At 44.0% G+C, this 20671-nt stretch overlaps 1 protein-coding gene across 1 annotated transcript; it reads right to left on the bottom strand.

The window, feature by feature from the left end:
• Positions 1 to 1252: 1252 nt before the first annotated feature.
• On the bottom strand, positions 1253 to 18085 carry LOC6726757 (mpv17-like protein). The gene is made up of 4 exons (XM_016176006.3): positions 17970 to 18085; positions 3195 to 3414; positions 2909 to 3116; positions 1253 to 1641 (listed from the first exon to the last, which is right to left on the bottom strand). Exons 2-4 carry the CDS (start codon positions 3344 to 3346, stop codon positions 1420 to 1422), a joined length of 582 nt encoding a protein of 193 aa, XP_016033239.1. The 5' UTR covers positions 3347 to 3414; positions 17970 to 18085; the 3' UTR covers positions 1253 to 1419.
• Between the last annotated feature and the right edge of the window lie 2586 nt (positions 18086 to 20671).

The raw sequence follows: 20671 nt of genomic DNA on the forward strand, positions 1-20671 counted from the left end.
TTTTGCAACATTGAGTATTGCCTTATAAAGAGACAGGAAGTCTTCCCTGCTGCAGTTATACAAGTAAATACAATTAAGATTACTCCAAGTCACCCATTACTTGTAAAATATAAAGTTTCAAGATTTGTCCAAAAGTACTGATCAGATAGAATAAAGCGTTTTCAACCCCATAAAGACTATATGTGTATTCTTGATCAGGATCGCCGACTGTCTGTCATTGTATCTGCATTCCATTCGTATGTCCGTATCTCCGTCCGTCCTTTTGTTCGTCCGCTTGTACGTCCGTTTGTCTGTCCGTCACTCAGTCCGTTTGTCCGTCCGTTACTCCGTCCCTGTGACCTTTTTCTCTGTACTTTTTCCTAACAAATACTGTTTAACGAATCCAGCTTATCCTTTTGCACAATAGGTATCAAGAATATAAATAAAATAAAGGAGCTAATTTTAAATTAAAATAAAAACAAAATTATAGATGCATGTGGTTATATTTTCTCTGTGCAGCACAAACACCCCTTTTGCACAGGAAGCTTGCCACGTTTTCCTTTACTGATAACAGAACTTACATACATGCGTTTTGGATTTCGTGGGTTGAGTTTGGTGCTCTGCGTTTACTTTTGCGGTTTTGTTCAGCTGTGCATATATTTCCATATTAATTCCCCTGATTATGGCATCGTCATCGTCTGCGTTCTGTTCCCTGACGGTTTTGCCCAAACCCAAATCCAAATCCAAATGCGAATGCGAATATCTGAATGCAGACCACACTTCGACGATGATGTTTCTGTTTCAGAATAATCTAAATCGGCATTATTTATGCATTCAGTTCTAGCATTCATCACAGCCACTTAGCGGTTCCACTTCAACGAACCCACAGATACACAATACATATATATGTACACACCGTCGTGTATATAATTAGTATGCATAGAAGATACATATACATACAGTATGCATTTTAATGGACCACAATTCCCTCGGCCAAAAGAGTGCTCAGATAATAAATATTAATTTTAATAAATGCTGATGCAGGTCAGCTGATTTCAAACGTATGCGTCACGGGGCAATGCCTTTTGCTTAGTACTTAGTTTTCAGTAAATTGTATTTCAATTTAAATTTACAAATATTGGATCTAAAAGCACTGTTTCGCATGCTTGGCAACATCTCTCCAACGCTCCGATTTCGTTTCCAGTCTCCTGGGACTTAAAAAACCGACAATTACGCCCAACTTCAAATCTTTCCGAGAAAAACACCAGCTACGACGAACTTATCAAAACTTATTTATCAGGAAAAAATAAATGGGTCTCTATGCGCAGTTAGCGGCCCACAAAATATATACAAAGAAATGACATGGCATTAACTCCGGCCAAGGGCGTGCTTTTTGGTGCCATCGCATTTGGGGGTAACTAGGCGCGGGTCGACCCAGAATCACATCTCCAGGAAGTGGATGTCCAGGGCGTGGTGGTCCACATCGACGGGAGGGTGCAGCTGCAGGAACTTGACGTAGGCCAGGAAGGTGGTCCAGCACATGCTGAAGAAGGAGGTAAACACGACCTGGTTTCGCGCCGGCACGAAGGCGAAGTTCACCGTCTGCACGCAGGGCCAATAAATAACGCCCACCTTGTAGGCGTCCAGGAATTTATCGCTGACCTGGGAACGAGAGGGGGCAACGGGGTGGGTGAGTGCAGTGACATAATGCCCCCGGCAGCGGGCGGAAAATGGAAATGGAAAATGCCAGCGCGGAAAATTGTAATTAAGTGCCGCCGTCCAGCGGCGGTAGGAGACGTTTAAAATTTTATTTATGGCCCGATCTCTCCTCCTCTTTTGAGGGGCGCTAGACTGAGGCGTGGCATTCGGTTAATGTTGTTAATTAAAAGGCAACGCCTGGCTCGAAAAATGATTATCCAGGCACAGACTGTGTAAAAAATGTAACAAAGAGCACTTTGGCACATTTTCAGCTGGCATGAAAACTTAATTCAACTACAAAGACTATCCCTTGTGGATCTACAGAAGTTGGATAGTTCCATATTCCAAACGCCATCTTGTAACTAGTCCTACCCACTCCCAATATGAAACTATTTAGGTGAGGGTCGAGGGACTAACGTCTCTATCGGCCACGCACAAACTCTTTTACGGCCTAAACCTGAGCCTATCTCAACCAAATCGCTCAGAAAAGTCGAGCGATATATCTTTGGAGAACGCATGCAAAGCAAATGAGACGACGCACGCTTGACACAAATATATGGTAAAACATTTACATTTATCAAGATAAATGGTTTCTAATGATATGGAAGTCAGCCATCGAACCGAGTTTGGCCCTGGAGCACAGTGCCTGAAAGTATCTCGCAGTATGGCCGCAGAGCCAACAAATCAATGTTGACAGCTCGGAACGGAGGACCAGACGCAGAGATCGGGAATGGACGGAGGCGAGCGACAGACAGGTGATATTTATGCATGCTTACATTGCAGCCTCTGTCTCCGTCACAGATGCAGATTCATAGATACAGATACAAAGATGGAGATACTGCCTCTGAACGTGTCGTGAGAAAATGGATTCCGAAATCAAAAACAACAGACCGTAACCCGATTTTCAAATAAATAGCAATGCATACTGGGCACACATGTAGTAATGAGCACATCTGGGAGATGGAAGACCAGACCAGATAGTCAGCCTTTTAAAATCTTTAAAACTTGATTCAGGATTTGGGGTAGCTGTGCCAACTGAAAGTGATTGGGCATGAATAATATGGCATATTCCTTTCCCGAGTAATAAAATTATATTCAGCGAATCTATCCACGAAAACTGTACATAAAATAGTTACTGTCATGTTTGTGAGAAATCTTTAGCCCCTACAAAGTGTGGTTCTTTGAAACGAATTTGTTGTGCTTTAGGGAGCGGAATGGGTAGATACTTTACCTCCCGCTTAGCCTCCGCGTAAGAGTTGCCCTCCATCAAGGTCATGAAGAAGAGGAACGAGCTGATGGCCATCGGATCGTAAGCGGTCTGCTCGGTGATCGCCTTGCAGAGCGATGACTTAATGTCGGTGCGCGGCCACATAACGCCGGCCAATCTGATCCACACATATATGGTGGGCCCCATGAAGAAGAAGCCGAATAAGCTGAACCTGCAATGGAGTTAGCCAAACCATATCGGGGCCAATTAGCAATCGAATCGGGCCAAGACCGTGCACATTGCTCATCACCTGAGGCACTTCATCCAGTCGTACGTCCGGAATGTCTTCTTCTCGATCATGGTCTGCTCGATGAGGGAGCCGCAGGGCCAGAGGGTGCCATACGATATCATGCCGCGGAGGACTTTGTATTTTCTTGTAATATTCACGAAGCTACGGAACATTTTGTGATGATCTCGTCGAATGTCAGTGCCAGCTCCACTTCCACTTCCACAAAAGTGCTATAAACACGCTGAAAGAGAAATTGTTTTAGATCAATACGGTGGGCTTTACATGGCTGAGTTCGCTTGGGTTAGTTTTATTAGGTGCCATATTTGTCTTGGCGGATTTCACTTTCGCAAAATGTGAGGTTTTAGCTCATACGACCTAGAAAGTTATCGGTACTGATTGCTATTGGTGGCCTTTCCAAATTCAACCGCATTATTCTCCCTCGACAGTGGCTAACTTTGGCAGAGAATTCCAGCTCAAGACAATTGCAAATAAGTGTCAGCCATGCACAGCTGGCACTTCTGGACTCTCCTCTGAACTGATGGATGGCTTAGAGGTGGGTTGGTCGTTGCAAATGGAGAGGGGGTGGTGCCCGCCATCCAGTAACACATGTCAAGTATTATTATCGAGCAACTACAAACGAAACACAAACATACATTTAATTGCCAAGAATGTTCCTAGCCAAACAAATGTCGAAATAATGTCGGGCCACGGCCAAAGATTTATCATATTCACTCGACTGTCATAAAAAGCAATTAGGCCCGGGCGAAAGATACACGACCGGCAGTCCCGAAATGTAATAAAAAATAACAAAATACACCGAAGGGGCGCAGCGAAAGAAGAAAGAAACGATGTGTGATTTGAAGTTGTTTCTGGTTTTCGGTTTCGCTTAATGAGTTTGCCGCACAAAAAGTCGCTTCGAGGGAAGCGATTAAAGATCCACATCCAGTGCGGCACGTCGGGGTTGTTGCTTCTGCAGCTGATGGTCCTGCACCCGAAAAAATAATTTCACTCGAGGCTATCAGAAAAAGGTGTAGCGGTGTGGTCCAGTGCCTCCAGATATTGAGCACGGCCTGTTTAATAAAATCGTCTTCTAATGAATAGAGAACTCTATACTTAGATAATTTGTATTTGGCCATCCAAGTGATTAAGTGATAACTGAGCGGATCATCACACACATTATGCTTTGGTCAACTTCTCAGATGTTTTGGATGGACAAGTCTGGCTAATTTCAGATTTAATTTAATTTAAGTGAGTGGAACAGTTTCTTTCAGTGCAGCGTGGCTCTTGTAATTAGTATGCCCGCACACTCGCCATGCCCTGTGCCCTGTGCCCTCCGAAATAGAAGCGGAAGCGGAGGTCCCGGCGAACAGTTGGCCCTTTGGGACGGAGAAAGGCTGGTTCGGCTTGAAGGGCACTCGTCAGCAGAAACGAAAGGAGGGGAGGGGCGGCGATACTATCCACGTTCCGATCCCAAAACAAGCGACCTGCCGATTCGGGTTGGTGTGAAAAGCCCGCCCCATGGCAACTGGCCTTGTTGTTGCCGTCTGTTGCATATTTTCACAAGTAATTAACATGTGCCGACGTTGTCCTTGTCCGTAGCCGGGGATCCGGGAAGCCAGCCTGTTCCCGCGCAACTGTCCAAACAGGCTGCCCCGTTGTTGTTCGTCAGCGGGGTAACAAAGCGCTGCCTCCGCATTAATTTGCATTATTTTCACATTTAACTTTTAAGCGAATGCAGCCTGCTGAAGTTGCACTTCGCCGGCGAGGGGACAGGTGGAACTGAAGTGCCACTTCTAATTGTGCGGGCGATTGGGGCACGGCTTTGAAAGATTCAGATTCAGTGGTTTCCATCGCCAAACACCGACTCGTCCTTGCTTAACTCAATCAGGGTTTAGAAATATTTTGATTGGCGTTGGTAAAATATTGGTAAAAAATTGGTAAAACGTTGTGTATGACCCAGGATTGAGAAGCATTCGGTTTTATTATGCAAGTTGCACAACGAAGTTACAGAACAATTGTTCTTGCAACTTAGTAAATTTATTAAAAAACAAATAAAATGATGTATTTACAGCAGTGCTAACAGCTGACAGGTAAAAAAGGACAACATAGGCCTTAAACCATTGAAATATTGAATGAGTTTTATTACCGGTCAATGATAATTGAAGGGGAAAACGGTAGGTGGACAAAGAGACAGCACTGATTTCTAGAATATTTATTTACGAACGTTTTAATATTTAATTATTTTAGCCGGAGGAACATGCGACTTTCAATTCACTAGTTTTTTTACTTAGAAATTACCTATAATTGCTATCATTACTTTTCGATCGCTGTATAGTGTTTATTTTATGGTTTTCAATGTCTAAATTGTGTTAGGCTCAAGTTTAAATTATATTCCCCTTATTCTAGAACGCTGTGCCCGGTTTCATAAACTTACATAGTTCATGGGCGGAAAACTTACTGGCTGGCGATGATGCTGCCCCCATTTGGGCCATTTAGTTCGCCGTTGATGATAAATTCTGCACTGTGGCCCCGGGCGAATGTGCAATAAAATGCTCCCCGCGCTCCGCACAGCAACAAACCTTGCAACATAAATTAAGGCGCAAAATGTTTATTTACGCTGCGGGAGGGAGTCGGAGGGAAGTCGGGAGAAAGGGGCAAACTCGCCGGCTGTTTCCTGCGCAACATTTGCATTTTGACGCCGCTTTACGCGTGATGTGAGGAGCCCCGGCCACTCGGCTTATCAGCCCAGAGAAATCAAACGGCCCAGAAGTCGGCGGAGATTGTGGAGTTGCACGTTGCACGACTGCCCGCAGCATCTTGCAACATTTTGTTTTAATTTCGCACTCTTGAAAAGTGGCAGCCGCCACTCGGACGGCTTTTGAAGTTGGCCAAGTGAATTGCCACGGACCACAGCGGCAGGGAATGGAGCGGAGTCCAAGACAGGGAATGGTGCCAGCTGCTTTACGATCTCAACTAGGGAATGGAGCCCATCGCTTCTCTACCACCTTTGCAATGCTGCAATACCTTAAGATTGCTATATTTCGGCTTTAATATGGAAAAAAGTTTAACACTTCATAAGCTTAAATGAAATCTCGTATCTCTGCTTAAGTAAAATCAGAATCAGTAGGAAACATTCGAGGTGCTTTGCAATATTACACTTCATATCTTCCCAAGAATAATATTTCTCTGACCTTAATTTAACACCCATTCTCGGTTCATTCAAGTGATTCCTTTCTTAAATATGATTATTGATTATCAATTGCTTTCATCTTGAGTCCCATTCGCCTTGCAACAGAAAACTTCACACTCGGCTGTTTTTTCAGGCTGTTAAAATCAAGGGGCCCACATCAAAGGGCATTGCTTAAGAAACGAAGCCAATTGTATCTGTATCCCGGTGCGTGTATACACGTATCTGCATCTGTATCTGTGGTGTATCAATGGCCGTATCTGAAGGTGCGAGTTTTGATTGCGTTCGCTCTGTCAAGCAGACGGACAGAAGGGCGCTTTATTTGATTTCAAGTTATGTAGTTTTTAGTGAGTTCCTCTGGCACTCCCCTCCAGTTTTTTGGCTTTTGTTTGTTGAACTTTGGCTGACTAATAGCTGGCGGAGGGGACCTCCAGGGGAGTGGGGCAGTTATGACGATGCCACAGTTTTCGAACACATCCGAACATGTGTATTTATTACCGCCTGATGCGGGCTGTTTGTTCCCAGCGCCCTGCACCGTGATTTGATTTATTTGTACACAGTTTTATGATATTTACATGTCTGCAACTGAGGTCCCATGGTGTGGCAAGGAGGGGTTGGGGCCAGGGGTGTGGCAGATGCAGCACATGCAATATACACCATTGAATAAATTCTAGGTTCATCGAGAGCGCCTGGCACTTCTCAGTTTTGTTCGATTGCGGGGGTTATATAAGATTAAGTTAAGTTATTATATAAAAATATGTTGCGACTCACACCCTTGAGTCTAAACTTTGATTGCCAGTCCGGATTAATTCTTAGTTAATGGTGTTTTTCATATGAATGTCTAAATTGTGTTTTTCACGATTTTGTTCTTTCTAAACTATATTTTGTGGTAGTGTGGTATTTCCCCTAAAACTTGTAGGTCATGTGATCCGATCGTCAAATATAATAGTTTATAGTTTATGAATTACCCACAAAAGTAATGCAAATTATAGGGAAGAGATATTTAAACTTTCGTTTGATCTGGCGCTTTTAAGTTTGCGGTTCATGTTGTTGTATGTAGAGTAATTTATAACTTCAGTTTTCATCAGGCTAGTGATTATGCTATGCAACCCTGCGCCAGATAATTACAAAAGTAATTGAAGGCAATGATAGGAGGCAGTTCCATCCTGTGCCTCGTTATTATTTTGTAAAAGCTTCTGGGCCAGACAACTTCCTCTGTAGCGTTTTTCAAGCGATTCGTAAACTGCCGTAATTACGCCTCATTTGGGCTGGGCGCCATTAGCTGCCCGACCCCAATTCAGTCCAGTCCCGACTCGGACCCCAGCCCGATTCCGAGCCAAAGACTCCAAACCCAATCAAGTGCAGTCGTTGAGGATGAGGAGCCCTCCTCCCGGACAGTGCTTATCTATCGCTGCTCATCGGCAGTTCCTCGGGGGCTGAACTCTGGCCATTATCAATTCATGTCCCGTCATAATTAATAAGGCTCGGGTGGAAATTGGAGGGGAAAACCAACACGCAAGACGGCAATCAGTTGGCATTGTGTTGGGTCTTCGGATGTGGGATATGGAATAGTGATAGGGAATATGGAATATGGGTTTCGGGATACGGGACCTGGTTCTGAAGTCTGAGGTCTGAAGTCTGGGTGCGACCTTATCGGGCAACAGCTGCCGTTCCAATAAAGCAGCAAACCCCCCTCCACACTCCACAATCCACAGCCGGTTACTTTGGCGATGTCTGCTGTTTGCTCAAGCGCTCCTGGCCAATTACAGCTTCCTGTTGTGCGAATTTCAGTCGTTCCCCTTTCCATTTGGTGCACGGCGAGAAGGGAGACTACAGTCTTAAGAAGTTAAATTCGATCATGGCGAAGGATACTGTCTGAAGTATTCACATATTTCTTTCCGTGTTGGGCTCTCCTATTCTGAGTCAGTCGGGTTTTTATCCACCTACGACCCCTACCCTTTGGCAGGAATGGAAACATAACACACGCTCAATTTCAAGTGTCGAAATGTCCGACAGCTGAAATAATAGAGTGGAAATGGGTGCGCATCTCCTTCCTTCGGTTTTTAGCCATCCCCGGGGGCCAACGGTAACTAAAGTCTCAGAATAAACAACGCCGGCAAACAATTTATGAAATCATTTTCGCATTAAAAATGCGAGGCCGGGCAAATAAAAAATGGAAAACATAAAATACAATAACCGACAGCGGCACACATGCGGCCGAGGAGCGAAAACAATTGCAATTGCAGGCAATTTGCTTGATTTTCTTTTTTTCGAATACTCGTACCGTATTGTTTTTCTTTGGGCAGAAGGTCCGCAGGAGGGTGAATTTTGAGCCTGCCAGAGCGTGCCGTGCAACAAGAGAATCCAATTTCGTAGAATTTGATTGTCAACTGGAATGACGAGGAAGCCCATAAAAGTGACGCAGGACCATCAGTGTTGCCCGTTTGGCGGTTTTCTAAGCCATCTACATAGATGACACGTTTTGAGACTCGGTTTTAAGTTCCAAATAACGTAATAAAAAAAACGTATAATCAAGTCTTTCTGAATATTTGGTATTAGCCAACAGGCCTGGGAAATATAAGACTCTATTCAGGATATCCTTTTAAACCCATCCATGTCTAATCCCTACTTCTCGCTTTGTTTCCATTCCGACCTCACTGTGTTCACAATGGAGACAGACTGGCCGAATTTTGGCCGAATGGGCGACAGATTGCCAGGGAGGCCATTGAAATTAGAGGCAGCGGACCCGAGTTCATCGGATTCATAAATACTTGTATTGCCATCCGACGCACAAGTGTCAATTGCAGCTGACACGACAACGGCTCTCGGTTATTAGTTGGCCATCAAACGTGCATGACACTTTAGTGGGTTTCTGCTTCTGCTTCTCCCTCTCTTTCTTCCACAGCTACCCGTCTCTTTCCAGGCAGTTTTGGCCAGCAGTTGTGCCAAATTGACGTTCGGTGTTCTCGGCCACCAGGGAGCGAAGTGAATGCGGGTGGGCGGAATGTGCAACCGTTGAGTGCGAAAAAGATTCAAAACTGTCATTCTATGAAATTCGAAATGGCCACGACTTTAATCGGGAAAGAACGATATATTTTAGTGCTCAGGTAGGGTGATTAAACTCATAGATACCCTATTATATGCCCTTTGGCATTGTATTAGAAACAAAACAGTTCCGAAGCTCATTCAAAATTTGAAATCGAATTCGATTCACCTAGACGCTGTACCTCAAGTCATGGAAGGTTCGTACTAAATTAGTCGAGTGACCGCTGTCATTGTGATAAGAAAGCGGATATACCTTGAGTATGGTATCCGTACCGATCTGTGTCAAGTTCCTTTGGATTGCAAGTCCCGGAGGCTTGTCGACAGCACTCTCAGATCGCTTAAACAGCTTCAATCACTCTCCCTTCCCATTCCCCGATTCATTCAGGTTTTGGGCGCCCACTTAGCCATCCTTCCCTGGCAAATCACCCCGCAGCTCCGAGGAACGACCATGAATTCACGGCAATCTGGTAACCGGCACCATCGGATGGGTGGAAGCCCGTGGGGTTCCGTTGAACCCAGTGAAACAGTAAAAAGCTGTGCCCAAATTTAGCGGCCGGTTCACTGCACTTGGCCTGTGTGTGTATTTGCGTTTGAGTTCGTCTAGAAAAAATGGAAATAAATAAATGCCGACACAACTGTCAATTATGGTCGTGGTGCTCGTGGGATCGACTCCGACTGAGGCCATACATCCACGAACCGACGGCAACAATAGATAGATGCGAGTTCGTAGATATTTTATATAAACAGCAGCAGTTCAATTTGTTGATTCGCCGCCCGCTTGCCTTTCGATTGATGGCAACGTAGGACGCGGACAGGGACACCCATTGAAAGAGCCATATGTGGCAGCAAAACTAAGTCCATACACTTGGAGAAAGTGGTGTACGGAATCAAACCGTAAATTGGGTATCCTGTGGAAGTTTTCTATATTTGCCTATATCAGTATATTAGTTAGTACTTTTATTAGTCTCATCACATGGTAGAAGAATATATTATGAATATCTTGTTCAAATTGAATGGCCTCCTGTTGATTAAGAAAAATTATCCGAACCAATACGTATTCCTTCTGGGCCAAAAACAATTGGATAAATTGTTTTCAAAAAGCATTCATTAATAAAATAAATAGTTTTCCAAAAATTTTAGTTTTTGGGGGAGTGTATGTAGATACGATAATGTGGAATGCAACGTCAAAGTCATTTGTCACGCGCCGGGAACGACAACAACCACGGGCGATGTCAATGAGCGAACAATGAACCGGGCGGGCAAACAAACCGCCCCTGCCCCCCGCAGCCCCTGGCACCTTTCCACTGCATCGAACCTGAACCGCAGGGAAAAAAAGCGAGCACTAAATCAACAATTACCAGATAAGCGAACGGCCGGCAGCGAGCCCAATTTACCACGAGTATCAAAAGTTCGAACACATCTGCGATTTAAATGTCAGGCTCAACACACTTCCGCATTTATTTACAATGCCCCATGAAGTGCAGCGTTCTATGCCTCATTTCAGTTCGTCACCAAACTGGCGCGGCACTCGAAATTAGTGGGACAAATGGGAAGGCAAAGGGTGCAGCCAGCTTTGAAACGAAAGACCCTGCACCCACGAAAATCCCAGCCAGGAACGCACTAAAGTGTTCGAGAGGGGTTTCAGAAATTAGGTATTGAAAGATCTTTTACCTCAAAGCAAAAGTCAAAATGCTCTTTTTAATTGCTTAAATGAAATGGGAGAAACTATATATAATATATTTAATCTCATATATACTAAATGAGAAGAAACAACGAATCTCGCATTTTCAATCATTTTTCCGACAGTTTGAAATATTTATTGTGACGAATTTGGTGTATGCTTAACTATAACATTTTATGCTCAAAAACAACGAAGGTATATTTAAATAGTGGCAAACTCTGACTGAAGTCAATATGCACTCTGCAAGGGTATACAAATACATACCAAAGTTTCAAAGGTTGTGACGAACAACAGGTGAATGATAAACAATTATAAGAACCGGATGCCTAAAATGTTTAATTACATATTGAGCTGAAATGTAATAATGTAAAAATATTAAGCTCTTTCTATCAGCTGTGAAAATAACCATTTACGTAAAATTCATTTCTCTAATCAGCTTCAGTTCCCCCTTTTCAAATACATCATCGTACGCCCCTGATGATCCCAGCGAACCAGCCATCCGTTCATGAGCAAAACTCCAGGCAGTTTGTAATTTCATGCACTTAAACTCGCATTATGTTCCTCCCTCCCAGATATTTTTTGCTGCGTTCTGTTAATTCGGTTGTTTGTCCGATTTTCTTTTTTCCCATTTGGGGTTATTGTTTTTTCCAGCTACGAATCTTTTTCGGTACGTCATCGTTTCCTTGTTTCGCTTTGATATCTCGCTGGAAAAAACCTCGGGCTTAAATTTATATTTTGTATGTTGTGCAATTTGAGGTGTAGTCATTACGCGGGAACTGGGCAAAGGGGTGTGGCTGGCCGACTGCGTGCCGTTTTCGTAATTACATTGATGGCGCGCAGGGTCCGGACTTTGTCTGCTGGTCTCTCAAATTACAAGCATGAGCACTCGGTGCATTTACGGGTTACGGGTAGCAGTTGCCCACTTCCCGAACCCTTTTCCCGTTTCCGTACCTGGACTGCGTTTAGAATTTAGACTGGGTCCCTCACTATTATTAACTGCTTATCGAAAAAGCAGATGAAGAGTATCTGGGATGGGCTACTTATGAATCGAGTGGAAATTATTGATTATAAGCTAAATACAGGCATTAAAAGCTTTTGAAGCGACATCGTGAACATGGTCAGCTATGTCCTTATAATATATTACAGACAAGCTGGTAATTATTACTCAAAGAGTGTAATTTTTTATAATTTTAAGACTTCGCTGCTCTAAGAGGCGAATTATAAACTTTTCAATCCATTTAGCCCATTACGAAATCCTTATTTTCAATATGTGCTAATCATTTCAAACCTTCAAATTGCAGTAATTAATCTGGCCCGTTCTTCCCAAGCCCGTTTTCCACAAATCCACTTTGATGTTGTCTTCCCGGGCGCACATTTTCCGCTACCCTAAAATATCTGCTTGAGGTGACCCATTTCGGTTGCACAGTGCCTGCCATTTAGCATTCACCATTTGCCATTCAGCATTGTGCCAGCTTAACCTCATTTCGAAGGCAAATGCTAAAGAATTACATTAAACCCCGAGTGGCAAGCCGAAATGCAAACGCAAAATCAAAGAAAAGAAAATTAACATGAAGTGAATTTCGAAAGGGGGGCGGACGGACACCGACGGATGGACGGACGGACGGACGGACGGACAGCCGGGAAAAATGCCGGGGGCGGTGGGAAATTTTGGCAAAGAGTCGGGCACGTGCTTATAGCGCAGAAATTTGGAAACTTTTGTGTTTCCTCAGAGACCCAAAGAGACAGCTAGACGACATGGACGTGACGGACCCAGACCGACAAGCGAACAGACGGACGGACCGACGGTCGACGTAATCATGAGGCAATTTCTTCTGGGCCCGGCTGGCAACTGCATTGTGTAGTCAGCAGTTTCTTGGCCCGCTTCGGTGAGCCAACTCAAAAGCAAGCTCACCTCCCGAATTAACCCCGAGCCGGATTGGGACAGCTGATTTGGAGTGCTTTTCCGGTGACCCACTGGAGACGCTTCTACCCACTCAAGCTGCAAGAATACCAATATTTTCCTTGGCCGTTTTTTTGGCCAATAAATCATGTGGCACATTGTGTGTGCTCTTTTCTTGTCTGTTCTTCGGGATTCTTTTGTTTGTCCTCTGTTCCGAATCGTTGGTTTGGCAAACGCAATTTAAATAAAAAATTAGCGCATAAGTCGTAAGCATGCACTAAGTAAGCTGTATTGGATTTGTAACCCAATTATTAGTTATTTAAAATTTATTGTAATAAAACATGACGGATAAGACATTTTCATCTTAATGCCCCATCTTACCGCGTCAGTAAGAAGATTAAACAACATTATCAGCCTAATGATAACCTATTTACATATCTTAAGAGAAGAGTTGAAGTGAGCGAAAAGCAAAAAGAGTTAAGTGCCGTGCCGGGTGACCCCATTTTCTTTCCGTGCATTTTGCGAACCCCCATGTGATGTGTAGATTCATTCAATTTATTACTTGGCATATTTTTTGCCGCTGCTTTGTTTTTGCTGCTGCCTGAAATAAATAATGCCTGGAGCTGTGCAAGCGGGTCGATTAATATAAATCAACGCCTGACGGTGTCGTCCAAGGGAAGTTGAGAGGGGGTTTGGGGTTGGGGCTGCGACTGGCGTGGGGGAAAAAGAAAGGGAAAGGGGAGTGGGTGCCTCGCCCGCTGACTTTTCCTTTGTGGCTTTAATGAAAGTAATTTATTAAGTAATTTCTAAGCTTTTAGTCGTGACGCTCGCTGTTGAGAGTTTAATTAATTGGCTTTCATATTAAACGACCCGACCAGGCCCCAATGAATTATGTATGAGAAGGTAAGTAGCAATCGATATTGAGATTGCGATTGAATATTCCGCAGCCTCGGACGAGAAAAACCCCAATCACCCTGCCCTTCATGCTCGGTACACGGGTCGAGAACGGAAACTTTGAAATAGATCTGGTGGACTAATAAGCATTCCGTAATAATGAAATCAGAGGACGAGTTGCAGCATCCTTGAGCCAAGTTGAGAAATCAAATATTACACTTAAGGTCAGAACTAGCACCCATATGCTATTTGTATAAACTAAAGTCAGTATCAGGGAAAAGTAGGTAGGTAGAGGTACAGGTATTCTCGTTGTGGAAGTTGCCTCTGTTTGCTCCGATGTCTCAGAGAAGTCAGCATATTGCTCTCCCCTGCGGGTTAGATACATTTGTATCTTTAAGAGCGGCGACTGCAACTGCAGCCTGCAGCCAAAACTACCAGCAATGGGCCATCCAAACGCGGCGGATGTGCGAGCACGAAACGTGCTTTCCGAATGGCCAAATGGCGAAATGGCCAAAACCAAAGCAAACCCAGACGGGCAGACAATGAAAACTAAAGCCAAGAAAATAGACGGGATGAAAGCGCAGGCAGAAAAACTGCAACCGAAAATAAATAAAAATGTTGCAGAGAAAACTGTCAAGATTTGCATTTATCGTCGTTGGCGTCGTGGGCCAAGAAAATGCACATGCGATAAAAGTTGTTGCGATGGCTTTGCTATTGCAACGTCTGGTTTCTGGCTTTTGGCTTCTGGTATCTGGTATCTTGTAGTCGCTATTCGCAACTCGCAATTCGCAATTCGGTATCTGGTGTCTGGTGTCTTGTGGATACGGGTATCTGTATCTGCACTTGGCCATAGATAGCTTAGTTGGCATTTGCTTAATTTGCATATCGCACTGCAGCGGCGTCTCAGCAGAAAAATATTTGAGAATTTGCACTTTAATTGCAAATCACCTAAATCACCATCAATTCCGACATCATTAATTGGCTCTGCAGATACGGACTGATTGGTCTGGGTCGCACTCATTGCACTCATTATGCATTTGTTTCCTATTAATTTAATTAGTCGGCTTTTTGCGGTTGCGCAATCCGCTCGGCATTTCCAGCGCAGTTCCAGCTCCAGCTCCCCAAAAGGCCCCATCACAGTTCAATAACGTTAATGACGGGATTAAATAGAAATGTTTCAATTCCCTTGGCTTTCCCCGATGCCCACGCAACAATTTGCCGTTTTGCAGTACAAATACGGGTTTAATTTTGTGTTTGGTTTTCCGCCGGCTTTGTGTGGGATATTCCATCTGCTAAATAAATTAAAATTTTATTTATTATTCTCCCGAAATACATTGTTTGCCGGACTTGATGTGGTCACAATAAATACAAATTCAGCATTGACTGCCCGCATTCAGCACACACAACTCAACGCAAATCGAATGGCAATTGTCTTTTATCGCAAAAGTTGATTATGCCCTCTACACACTGAACACACACCTGACGACTAAAATATCATCATAAGCTTATTTCAAATTATCTCTAATGTGATTCTGGTTAAAAATAGTGAGCATTTTTACTACACTGTAAATAGGCGTAGTTAATTGACTGCAATTTGTCAGCCATGCTCACCTTGGAGACGCATAAAGTTGGGCATTTGGGAAGGTTATGTAACGGCTGATAACTTCCCAAATATATGGAAAACTATGCAGACAGTAGCCCGCAGAAATAGCGGAATGCCATTTGCGTTCAATCGTAATCGTGCATTTCTGGCAAATTCAAATGCGCAGAAACTCCCTCCCATCGCCAGCCGAAAAACCCCTCAATTTATTCGGTTTACAATTCAATTTAAATGTAATTTCCCTTTTTGCTAAATTGCGAATGCCAACTCACATCTGTGAGGCTGTGCGAGTGAGACGGGCTTCCAGTCAACTGTCGCATTCCTAAACGCAGTGCCACGCCCACTGCGCCCACACACACATCACCAGGGGCTGCAAAGCACATGTAAGTGATAGTGGACGTCATAATATTTCGTTTGACACACGGCAGCAAATCGTTTTACACTCTTGGCATAAATTGACGAAATAAATCATGTTTGCGACACGTGATTGGCGACCCAAACAGAAAGGCACGGCCACCGTGGGGTTAAGGGGCGCCGGAAAAGTGGGCACACGGCATTGCACACAGCGAACGCAGGTCGAAAATCGCGGAAAAGCTGTTCAACAACTCACAACAACTGAGTGGAACGGGCTTATATCGATTTGCGTAGTTCAGTTTTCAGGATCCTTGATGACTGCTACATATCAATTAGCTACCAGCACATGACGGCTATACAGAGCAATGTGCATGAACGACCGTTTAGATATTACATTTTAGATATTTGGGATATACATAAGCAAAAAGTTCATCTCTTCAGGGTTTCTTGTTTAAAGGTAGCGTAGAAAGTGAATAATATGTACGCTTCCAAGGAAACTCGCGTTGCCTTTTAATTCAATTTCGCTTGGCCGTGCAACGTGGCGTATGCGCGATATTTCATTGCCCTCACACTCTTGCATTTCAGCGATTTGTGCTCACAATCCGAAGTGCAGCTTTGTTGTTGCGCAAGGAAAGCAACAACTTTGTGTAATATTTGTTTTATAATTCAATTATGGCGGAATGCTTTTGACAGTTTGTCCTTTTCGTCGTTAACCGGCTGTTCACGGCTCTCGGCGGGATTTTGTTTGGCCAATAAGACGCGCTGGCAAAAAAGCCACGCCGACAATGAATGACTGAATGCGTCAATTCTTTTTTTTTACGAGTGTTTTTTTTTTCAATTTGCCATCACAAAATCAGCAAATTGCATTTCGATTGTGATTCGGGTTTGATGAATAGCCAGAAACGACTGTCGCGAATCGAAACCGAGGGGGGGTCAATTATTTTGAGCGGCTCGATTGAATTTCTAATGACTCAAAGGGGTATTAAATGCGCATTAAGCGGAGTCACATCGCCGCTTGCCCATGGGGCACACTCACTTATCGATGTTCAACTAACCACATTAGCCTAATGATTTCGCCGACTTGCCCACTCCCAGTCCTATTCCCAGTCGCAGTCCCATTGGCAGTTCCATTCCCAGTTCGAGTCCAAGTCGAAGTCCCCATCATCATCATCATTGTCAGCACTTAAATGCAGGCTTCATTTGGTTAATTGCATGGCAAATGTAGCCGTGATTAATGTGACAGGGATTGGGAATGGAACCTGGCCGGGAACGGGCCGCCAAGTTTGTGCCTACGCACAGACACTCAAAACACTCAAAAGAGACTCAGAAAGCGGCAAAAGGTGGAAAAAGGAAGGCAAGCAATCAGCATAAACTTGTTCATTATCAGTGCTGTTGGCTTTTGCACGAACTCGGCTGGAAAACTAAAAAGACGTCGCATGGAAATAAGTTTAGACCAAGATATACTCTCGCCTTACACCGGAAACAAATGCGACAGCCTGCCCAAGATATTTCCATTTTTTATTTGAATTTTAAGATATTCGTGCTTGGATTTCCAAAGGGCGTACTAAAGGATTACAACCATTGATCATTGGATATCTCAGCGAAGTGAGATAGCATTTTCTTTCAGTGCATTCATATGCATTGGGTATTAGCCCCAGGCAGACCGCCAGCTACTTATGCCGCATTCATGCCCGATGTGCCCTGCATTATATATACATATATATAAATACATTCGCTTGCCGCAGTTTGCCTCGAGATTAGCGGAAGCGAGAACAGTCAGTGGGCAATGTGGAGCAAGGCTTCTCTGCGGCGATGACGATGTGACCCACTTGTGGGCCGAATGACAGTCGCATGGTGGCGAGGAGGGGAGTGGCGGGAGGTCTGGGGACCAGAAACCCATTGGTGGGGAGCGGAACCCATAGCCCCAACTCGATGATCGTCGACGAGTGAGAAGCGGGCGCTATTTATAGACGCTAAAGGGGCAAATTACAAATTACTTCCGACGAATGGCAAATTTGAACTTTAAAATGCACGCGTATAAATAATCCACTGGCAATTAGCGATTCGCACTCTCGAGGTCTGAGAAAGTTGAAAATGCGCTAGGAACTTATGCAAGCTGCCATCGTTTGTCATACCCGATGATTTCCGCGCAAATTCCTCGCACTCCGATCCTGAACAGAAATTTATTCGAAAATGCTCGCGACGATTCGCGAGGCGTTCGCCTCGGCCAAGAAATAAAAACTAATTGCAAAGATTGCAAATTGCCAGATTTCAATGTCAATGGCGGCCAAAAGAGAGTGAATAGTGGCCGGTGGCCAGTGGTCGGCGTCATCATCATTAGTGAGTGCCGACCGATTCTGCACATCTGCATCTGTGTAGCTTCGTATCTTTGTATCTTTGGGTCTCTCGGCGGAATGCATCTCTGCGGTTGCCAATCAATAATTTGCCTGGTGAATGCCTCCGCTGGCTGTAATTGTGTTCTGGCCTCTGCCTCTGTTTTTGTGCAATTTTCATTCATTGCATTTGGCAAGCAACTGCCAATAAGTTGCATCCACTGCTTTGCAGAGAGAGAAATGCGGATGTACTTAAGTATCTCAATATAATTATAATCCATTCGTATCAGATCTATCAAGCACAAAGCTCTACGAGTAATCTTTCAACCGAGTCAAACGGAAAATAATCGTTTGCATGATTTTCACACAACTAGAAAACCAAGAAGCTATGTCTGGATTCAAACCCTTAAAACCAAGAAAAAGGTTGCTTTATGTACCACCGCTGCTTTATCTTTACTTTTATTTCATCTCTTCAAGCTTTTTCAAAGAATTTCAATCAATCCAAAAGACAGCATAAATTTCAAATTGAAAGGCCTGTCTGATTTGGAAGTTGATTCCAGTTTAAAGTCATTCAGGCGACTATAATTTAATGAGATTTTCTTAAGCTCTAAATAAATATAACTTTGATTTTTACCAGATAGTAACAAATGGATCTACACATCGTTATTCTACGAGGTATAAGATGGCGTTTGAAATCCCTTTATAAACGACTGCGTACTTTGCACTTGCTCTCCTCGACTGCCGAGTACAATGTGTAAATATAATTTGAGTTAATGATCGTTTCTTTGAATTTTTCCTAATTAATTGCCAGCCTTTCAAATAGTAATTCTCTGTGTACGGACCATGGCTTATGGCAGCGGCAGCTATAGAAGCTATACAGCATTTAATTGCACGTTTTGGCCAGCAAAACAGCCATGACAGCAGCAACATCGCAGCAGCAGCAGCAACAGCAACAGCAACAGCAGCAACATCAGCCGCAATGACAATGCCAGACACAAAATAACCAAAGGCAAGTTTTTGTGGTTTCTGCCAGGTCGCAATTCAGCTGGCTCGGTTTTGTCTCCTCATCAGTTCTTCGACTTGGCCAAGTCGGGGCCGTAGAAAATGTCTATATTATGCGGAATATTCGTCTGTCATTAAAGCGGAAAGAGGAGGAGTGGGGGCGGGGCCGGACAGAATGGGCCGTAATGAGTTTGTGGTTAGACTGAATCTGCCGCAGCGCATAATGTGTAAGCACTCATATTTATATTTGTTCTCGTGCAATTTGCAGCCATACAATGTTGGCTGCTTTCCACTCGGCGGCGAGTGCTTTGCGTCACCGGACGTTCGTAATCACCATTTATACACATATTCTACTGGCACAAATGTCAGCTGCGATGTAAATGCGGGACAAGAAGTTTTTCACTACATGGCTAAGATAAAACAAGAACTATTCTGTTCTTCGTTTAAGACTTTTTTTCAACCAGCGTGTTCGTATAGATTGCCTATCCCACCTTCCTGACCTTTTGCGGCAACGCTAGTCGCCCTTGTTGCTGCAACTAATGTCTTTTCTTGGCCAGCCTCGCTCGCGCCTCATTTTCCCGTGCCACGGAATGGTCTTTTCCACCAAGCACATCTTAGCCATATTAGCCACATTTCGGCATGCTAATTAGTTGGAGGTAACTCGCCCTCCACTGCCAAAGAGCTTTTGTTGCCCTCCACCACCCTAAGTGTGGGTTCATTATACTCGTTATAATTTCTGGTGCGTTTGTCTGGTTTCTGTATTTGGCCTGGCTTAATTAATGATTTGCCAAGCTGCCGGCTGCCAGGTGCCGCTCCTGAATCGCTGATGCGCATGCAGGGGTTAATTGGGTGTCAGGACGACGTGGGTTAATTCAGGCTGCAGTGGGAGGGGGTTATACAAAAATAGTATTCAATGTTTTCAGTAACTCTTTATTCGGGGGTAAGATACGAGTCTAGTTCAACAAAGTATTTTATATTGCTCAAGCCAATTAAAATAATTTTTATTACAGTTCACTGTGTTTTTCACTGTGCAATCACACATCCCATGGCCAGGGTTCACTTGTGGCCAGGATGCACGACGTGTGCAATTCAAACGAATGTGTTTTCAAGTGCGTTGGTGTTGTGTTCGCAACACGTGGCGGCGTCAAATCTGAAATGCAAAATCCGAAAGCGGGGCGCCCCAATCAGCTCCCATATTGTTGCGTTGCAGTGGCGCTTTTGTTGCGGCGAATGCTCATTTCCACTGCCACGTTTCGTTACACAAAGGCCAAGTTACTTCGGTGGTCAGGAAAGCATAGATTTGCGGATGCAAGAGCTTACTACACATGCATGTACGTAAGCATGCACACTTAAGTTTCTTGCCACGCCACGCACTTGCCACATTTATTGCATCCACGTAGCGAAGTTCAATCGAACACTCTACTTGCCCACAACTAGTCACGTAATATTTTCCAAATGCAATGGCAGAGTATATATTATAAGTATAATATATTTAATACTTA

The sequence above is a fragment of the Drosophila simulans genome, chromosome 3R, assembly GCF_016746395.2.
Source record: "Drosophila simulans strain w501 chromosome 3R, Prin_Dsim_3.1, whole genome shotgun sequence".
NCBI lineage: Eukaryota > Metazoa > Arthropoda > Insecta > Diptera > Drosophilidae > Drosophila > Drosophila simulans.

Bases quoted from the DNA above. Each gene is read 5' to 3' on its own strand.
- LOC6726757 (XM_016176006.3), bottom strand. From the start codon at position 3,346: ATGTTCCGTAGCTTCGTGAATATTACAAGAAAATACAAAGTCCTCCGC. The intron at 3,117-3,194 runs GTGATGAGCAAT...ACTCCATTGCAG, and splicing joins GACTGGATGAAGTGCCTCAG to GTTCAGCTTATTCGGCTTCT. The intron at 1,642-2,908 runs GTAAAGTATCTA...TCTCGTTCCCAG, and splicing joins ACGCGGAGGCTAAGCGGGAG to GTCAGCGATAAATTCCTGGA.